Source organism: Trichomonas vaginalis, chromosome V (assembly GCF_026262505.1).
Source record: "Trichomonas vaginalis G3 chromosome V, whole genome shotgun sequence".
NCBI lineage: Eukaryota > Parabasalia > Trichomonadida > Trichomonadidae > Trichomonas > Trichomonas vaginalis.
This window is the reverse complement of record NC_067207.1, coordinates 10,463,417-10,469,929: the sequence shown is the minus strand read 5'-3', so window position 1 is coordinate 10,469,929 and position 6,513 is coordinate 10,463,417. Positions and strand designations below refer to the sequence as shown.

Genomic DNA, 6,513 nt, shown 5'->3' with positions numbered 1-6,513 from the left:
TTGTCATTTCCTGTTCTTACATACAAAATAAAAAAAATATTTAAAAAAAACTAGCGTTAATTTTATTTTTTCTATCTTGTATAAAAGATATGATTTCATAGAGTTTTTTTACGATTTTCATAGAGTTTTGGCGACTACGGTTTTTTACGTACTCGCATTTTTTCACGATTTTCATGAGTTTTGGCGACTGGGGTTTTTTACCTACTCGCAATTTTTCACGATTTCAGGGATTTTTTACGAAGAGTAAAAGTTCACTTCGTCAAAAATAACAGTTATATAATGAAATTTGGTCATTTTTTTCATGTCAGAAGACTCGAAGGTGCAACACTTCCAAAATACCGACGAACTCAGAAGAGCAGCATGGCAGTATGTTCTTGACAACTTCTTTGAGTTCTCCAGGTACACCTTGGAAAATGCTGAAGAACTCCGACACAGAGAATTTGGAGAAATTGCGCTCCAATACTACATTGACAAACAAAGGGTAAAATAAGACTAAAAACTTAACGTTTAAAAAGTGACATTTTTAATGAGCTCCGAGTCACCGAGAAAACTTGGTCAGATGTTAGCAGCTTACTTCCCTGAGGAGGATGGAAGCGTTACATACGTAAGGTTCAAAAACAACGAACCTGGAATTGCGTACCAAATTCGCAATTACATGACCGTGGAAGAGTACGAAAGGTTCCTACAAGAGAAACCAGCTCTAAACAACTCAGAAAAGAAAGAATAAAAAGTTTAACTCGTAATTGTTTATTTTTTTACTTGTATGGGCAAGCTGCAAGAATGAAGTCGACTATCTCAGTCTTTGTCTTGACGAGCTGGACGGCTCTTGCGAGTATGTCTGTTTTGCGGTCTCCAGCTGGTGTCTGACCTTCGTAATTGCGCATGTTCTTGAGAGCTCCAACTGTAAATGGCTGTAAGATGAAGAGTCTCTCAGACTGCTTGAGGTAGTCGTCTCTGTCTTTGACCGAATCTGTGGTACGAGTCGAATCGGTCGATTTGAGGGAAGAGACTGAAAGCCTGTCGTCTTCCATTGGAGCTGTAGCATACTCTTTTGCGTAAGCGGTTCAGACCTTCTTCGAAGTCTTGGTCTCTCTTCGATTGGGATTGAGATTGGAATTGCTGGGGTGGAGCTTGCTGGAACATCCAAGGGTTGGGGAAGTAAGGCATAGGTTGAGGAGGGTAGTTCGGGAAGCCTTGTGGTGGGTAGTAACCTTGAGGTGGAAATTGGTAGTAATACGGAGGTACTTGCTGGAACTGAGGTTGTGTGTGGGTGTTGTGGTGCAGGTTTCGGTCTTCTGGTTTGGGAATGGACTCGGTTGGTGGGACGTCAGTCATTGTTTGTGTCCTGTCGGAAGGAAAAACTTTTTCTGAAGTTCGACCAAAAAGTTCTCAATTTTCGAAAATTTGAATGGTTTACGGACGAACAACAGGAAAAATTTTTTCCAGTTGTCGGGAAAATATTTTCCTGTCGGATGGAAGACTTGGAATGCAAGAAGATTGACGAGGCAATTTACCTAATTGAAATTAACGACTGCTAAAAGACTACTTGCGCAAGGTATGAAGCCCAAGGTCAAGTTCATCTCTATTTCTGGAAGGTCTACACTTCAGCTCGAGACTTCGACTGGAATTCCAATTCAAATACCAGACGGGACAGCCTACGTGACATAAAGGACGCCAAAAGAGAAGCTCTTGTTAAGTTCCTAAACAAACGTCCTTGGATAAAAATACCAAACAAGGAGAACCCCCTACCCCATATGAAATTGGCAATTCAGTCTCTCCTTCACTTCTCGGGTCAGCCGTTCTACATAACCTGTGAAGGCGACATTCAGCCAGTTCTTTAAACATCTCATTTTAACTTCACTTTTTTTATGTTTTTACGCATATGAAGAAGAAGCCTTCTGGTAAGTTTCTTATAGCCATATACATGGCACGCTTTGAGTAAAAACATTTTTTTCATTTTTTGAATGAAGCAAGTTAAATTCGTCCCACACCAATCTCAATGGACCGATGAAGAGTTTCAAGCTATAGTTGAAGGTGTTGAGAACGACATAGACGGCGAACTTGAAGGAGCTCAAATCACAATTGCAACCAAAATTGCAGAAGTCAAGGAACAGATAGCTCCACTTAAAGCTACCAAAGCTACTCTTGACCTCATGGATAGTTACCGTTTAGATGTCAAGAGTGGAATAAGACAATTAAAATTAAAACTTCTAAACTACGAAGCTATACTCCAAAAGTTAGCAGAAATGAGAAGACTTTACCAGAGCTACTTACATGTAAGGGACTTACCTTCAAGCAGTCCGACCAAAGATGAATTTGTTGACATTGTCCCAATTTTGTCCGAAAGTCAGCTCAGATGTTTCGAACTGCTCCCAACATATCCAGAATATGAACGTTTGCCTGAACTCTTCCGCAATCTCAAAAAACGTTTTTTGGTTCTCATGTTCGAAACTTTTATCGGAAGAGACAACAAACGTTCAGAAGAAGAACAAGATATTATTTTAAACTTGTTGTATGACTTAACCGTCATAACAAGCTTTTTGAAGTAAAACCGTCATTCTCAAACCACTTCATTTTTTCGATGTCCGAACAAGCACCGAAGCCAAACTCAATGGCAGATGTCCTTTCAAGGTTGCCAGACAAGCGCCCAGTTCAAATTCAAATTGCCCAATTGAACGCTCATCTGACAACCACCATTAAGACTATCCAAAGTAGTCTTATGGAAGAGATAACCAATCTCAAAGTCGAAGTCCTCACGAACCAAGCTTCCAATAAGAAAGTCCTGAACGATTTCGCGGAAACCTCGCGCCAATACAAGATAGAGAACCAAAACCTTGCCCGACTCATCTACCGTTTCTTCGAAGAGATAGACGCCATCTGGAAGGTACTCGGAAAGGACAGAACATGCAACACCGTACTTCGTGAGTACCAAATTGAAGAAGGAATTTTCGAGGAAGAAGAGAAACACGAAGAAGAAGAGGAAGAAGAAGAGAAACACGAAGAAAAGGAAGTTTGGGCAACCCTTGTTGCCGATGACGGTTATGAAATTTCCCAGCCCTACCCATACCAAATCCGCAACAAGGAGACCGGCAAGGTTCTTACCCCAGTCCTCAACAACTTGGGACACTTGAGCCTTACCCTTCGGAATTACGGTACAATTTCCATGGGAAGGCTTGTCGGTATGCAATGGGTTCCAAATCCAAACAAGAAGACGAAGGTCAGACACATTGACGGTGACAAGCTCAACAACCGTAAGGAGAACCTCGAGTGGTTCTAAGAGTAAAAAAAATTTATTTTAGGGGGAAACCCCGAGTAAATTTAAGTTTTTAGTTGCGTAAGTAGCTTAAATTAATGGTCATTTGGATAAGTAGTTCCCGACCTTTGAATTGGGCTCTTTCGTCATCCCAGTTGCGTAGGAGGTCGTCCCAGAGGAGTTGGTAGAATTGCCAATCCAAGGACGATTTGTCCTCCCAGGCATTGAGGATGTACTGCTCGTAGAGTCTCATGACCTCTGCCTTGCACCAGACACCCTCTCCCTTGGAAAGTAAGGCTTCTTCGAAGTGCTCGAATGCGATTGGCTGCTTGACCATCCGAAATGACACTTTTTGTCCGTTTGGTCAATGTTCGTGTCTCGTGCCATAGTCGACGAAAATACAGACAAACAGGTTATATATGAGTTTGAGACCAAGAATTCCCCACATTTAAATTCAAATTCGAATAAAAATTTTTTATTTCATGCAATGTTTTATTTCTGTGCCGTCTTCAAGTATGCCCCAGTACTTACGCTTGGAGAGGACATGAACTTCGGTGAAAATTTTGTCCAATTTGAATTGACCCATCTTTTCACCGACCATACCCATTTCAATGAGTTTGTTATAGCCTTCTTCGTTCGTCATGAGTGCGTCGATGTTCTCATAGTATACCACAATTTTGGATTTAACCTCTGAGAAGAATTTGTTGTAGTTGTCAAGGACTGCCTTTGCGAACTGAGGGTAAGACCAATGTTCGACAATAGGTTTTAATATGGTTACTAAGCCATTTTGACCTTGGTAATTCGTACTTCAAAACAAAAGGAGAAAACCTTTCAACAAAGTTGTCGACCTTCTCATAGTGTTTACTCTTCATCTTTTGAGGTTTTTAATGGAATATCCCCATGTCGAATTCATAAGCAATTTGAGTGTCATTGCAAGTTTGGGGTTTGAAGCTTTCCTAATATCATACAGTTGTTGTATGACTTTTCCAACTGTATAGTTCCTTCCCGGGAACTCACCATCTTCGTTTGGAATTCCAGTCGGATATATTGGACAACCTCATGTACGCAGCGTTAAGGTCGACATAGTATATTTTTTCATATGAGTCGAACTTGTCGCATCCAATCGGCCCAGTTTGGAAATTCAAGTGAGTCTCTTATCTTCTGAGAAACTCTCCTGTTATCTCATAAACATCGTCAAAGCAACCTGTTTCATATAAAACCTTCTGACCTAACTCAGATGCTCTCCAATACAATTTGACGTCGATTGGATGTCTCAATGGAAGTTTGTTTATAGCATCTTGAAGTTCTTGCAACCTCATTGGAAGTTCTTCTGGTTCAGGTTGGTATCCGAACAATCCAACTCCTTTTGGAACTGTGTACTTCTTTTGTGCTATAACTTTGTCTGGAACAACTTTTGGTCTTACCAACAATGAAAAGTTTGTTTCGTCTTTTGGTACAAAAGTTTCTGTCAGCTTGTCATCTGGAATTGGTTCCAACAAGCCTTTCTCGAAAAGAATGTTAACAGCTCTGACAATGTTGCACTTGCCTTTTCCGAACAATGGGTTTGTAAGACTTTCGTTCAACATGAAGTGGTTGTGGATAAGTACAATCTTCAACCATGGTAAGTTTGTCAACAACATAGTCGTCGTGTGAAGAACCTTTATCAGTAGGTATGTTAACTCGGATATTCACATTTGCCAACGGTGCAATTTTTGTCAATTGACCTCTGAGAATGTACCTTGTTTTCACACATGACTCAAGATACTTCATTTTCTCATCTGTAACAAGACCAGAGTTCCTGAGACATGTAAGAATACAAGGTTCATTGACAATTGTTTCAATTGAATTGTAAATTCCATACCTTGTCAAGTCAATGTCAGACTTATTTCTGAAGGGAAGTATCCAGCATGTTGTCTGACTGCTTGAGGGTTGGGTTGGTACCATTCGAACTTCACGCTTGCAATTCCTTCAATTGCATTCAAAATATCTGAGTCGGAGTCAAACATTTGTTCTCTCTTTGTAGTCTTGAAAGCGTCAAGAAGTTGTGCGGCTGTTGTGACATTGCCATGTGCATAGTAAATATGACCATCTAAATCTGTTACGGTTAGTCTGAGATTGTATCCTTTCTTATTTCCGTCTTGAATTGCAGCAAGTACACCCATGAAGCCTTCTTTGTTCTTTCCTTCGTCAAAGTTTACTGTAAAGGTTCGACCAGATGTAATTTTACTTCTAACTTCACGATACTTTTCATATGCATATCTTGTTCTTTCCATGGGAGCATGTGCGTCTTCACCCTTCCCTTTTTTCCTTCTCAAAGGATGCAATTGTTCGTCATGTTTCCAGTAGAATCTGGCAAAGCCGTCGTGTCCTTCAACTTGAGGCTCATTAACATCGAAAGGCATGTCCATAAGACGCTCTTCTTCTAACCTCTCTAGTCTGTTTGGATAATTGGCGCGTGCTGTTTCTATGTCCATTTCATAGCGAAGACCAGACAATTTGTCATAGACTTTTATGGGTCTTCCCTTCCTATATTTAAACTTCTTTGAAACTCTCCAACCATATCTTTCTAACTCTGCTTTTATTCTAGCAGACCTTCTGTCCATTCTATATGGGGGCATTTCTATAAAAATAAAAAAATGTTTTTTTCTTTACTTTACATAACCACCAGCTGCCATAAGTCTTTGACGCCAACCCATACCAGCTAATGAAGGTTGACTTGGTTTAGTATTGAAACTAACCTTTGGTTTATCTTCAGTTTTTGGCTTCCCTTCTTCTATTGGTTTTTCGTCACTTTTTGGTTCATCTGACTTTACCTCACTTGCTGGAACACTTGTGTCGTCAACATCTTCATAAATATCATATGCCATTTGTTTCTGTTTTCCTTTCAACTTTTTGTGTTTGTTGTAAAGTTTAGAATATTTCGACTCTAAGTCAATGAGATGTTCTATAATGAACTGTTGGTCAGTGAAGTAAACTTTTCCATCTGTTGTCTCGAAAGCTCCTTCAGACTTCAATATTTTATTTGTGAGAGTCTGTTTCTTTTTTGAGATACTAGCCGTTCCATTTTTATGAAAAGTGACTTTGTAGTTAGGATTTGTATTTCCAGACCTGGCACCTTCTATTATTGAATTTTTCTCTTCATCTGTAAGTTCTTTGACAGGTTTTGACAATGGTTCTGAACTTTTTGTTTGTGGTGTCAAATCTACCGTTTCAACTTCTTCGGTCATTTCATCTCAGTAAAAAATTTTAGTTTGGTTTGT

The 6,513-nt window shown here is 39.8% G+C and overlaps 5 protein-coding genes and 4 pseudogenes across 9 annotated transcripts, besides 1 other annotated feature; 4 read left to right on the top strand and 5 right to left on the bottom strand.

Moving 5' to 3' along the window:
- Positions 1-76: 76 nt before the first annotated feature.
- Positions 77-235: a mobile genetic element.
- A 291-nt stretch (positions 236-526) lies between these two features.
- Positions 527-727, top strand: TVAGG3_0312510 (uncharacterized protein; the record flags this gene model as incomplete). The annotated part of the gene is made up of 1 exon (XM_051229899.1): positions 527-727. The coding sequence occupies one exon, from the start codon at positions 527-529 to the stop codon at positions 725-727; it is 201 nt and encodes a 66-aa protein (XP_051099629.1).
- Positions 728-755: 28 nt separating this feature from the next.
- On the bottom strand, positions 756-1,335 carry TVAGG3_0312500 (annotated as a pseudogene). The gene has a single exon. A coding segment is annotated over exon 1 (580 nt).
- A 137-nt stretch (positions 1,336-1,472) lies between these two features.
- TVAGG3_0312490 lies at positions 1,473-1,841 on the top strand (annotated as a pseudogene). The gene has a single exon. A coding segment is annotated over exon 1 (369 nt).
- A 123-nt stretch (positions 1,842-1,964) lies between these two features.
- On the top strand, positions 1,965-2,549 carry TVAGG3_0312480 (uncharacterized protein; the record flags this gene model as incomplete). Its single annotated transcript, XM_051229898.1, has 1 exon — positions 1,965-2,549. The coding sequence occupies one exon, from the start codon at positions 1,965-1,967 to the stop codon at positions 2,547-2,549; it is 585 nt and encodes a 194-aa protein (XP_051099628.1).
- Positions 2,550-2,715: 166 nt separating this feature from the next.
- TVAGG3_0312470 lies at positions 2,716-3,277 on the top strand (annotated as a pseudogene). Its single transcript has one exon. A coding segment is annotated over exon 1 (562 nt).
- Positions 3,278-3,326: 49 nt separating this feature from the next.
- On the bottom strand, positions 3,327-3,590 carry TVAGG3_0312460 (uncharacterized protein; the record flags this gene model as incomplete). Its single annotated transcript, XM_051229897.1, has 1 exon — positions 3,327-3,590. One exon carries the CDS (start codon positions 3,588-3,590, stop codon positions 3,327-3,329), a length of 264 nt encoding a protein of 87 aa, XP_051099627.1.
- A 138-nt stretch (positions 3,591-3,728) lies between these two features.
- TVAGG3_0312450 (DNA/RNA polymerases family) lies at positions 3,729-3,896 on the bottom strand (the record flags this gene model as incomplete). The annotated part of the gene is made up of 1 exon (XM_051229896.1): positions 3,729-3,896. One exon carries the CDS (start codon positions 3,894-3,896, stop codon positions 3,729-3,731), a length of 168 nt encoding a protein of 55 aa, XP_051099626.1.
- Positions 3,897-4,567: 671 nt separating this feature from the next.
- On the bottom strand, positions 4,568-5,526 carry TVAGG3_0312440 (annotated as a pseudogene). The gene has a single exon. A coding segment is annotated over exon 1 (959 nt).
- A 375-nt stretch (positions 5,527-5,901) lies between these two features.
- TVAGG3_0312430 (phage tail repeat-like family) lies at positions 5,902-6,480 on the bottom strand (the record flags this gene model as incomplete). Its single annotated transcript, XM_051229895.1, has 1 exon — positions 5,902-6,480. One exon carries the CDS (start codon positions 6,478-6,480, stop codon positions 5,902-5,904), a length of 579 nt encoding a protein of 192 aa, XP_051099625.1.
- Between the last annotated feature and the right edge of the window lie 33 nt (positions 6,481-6,513).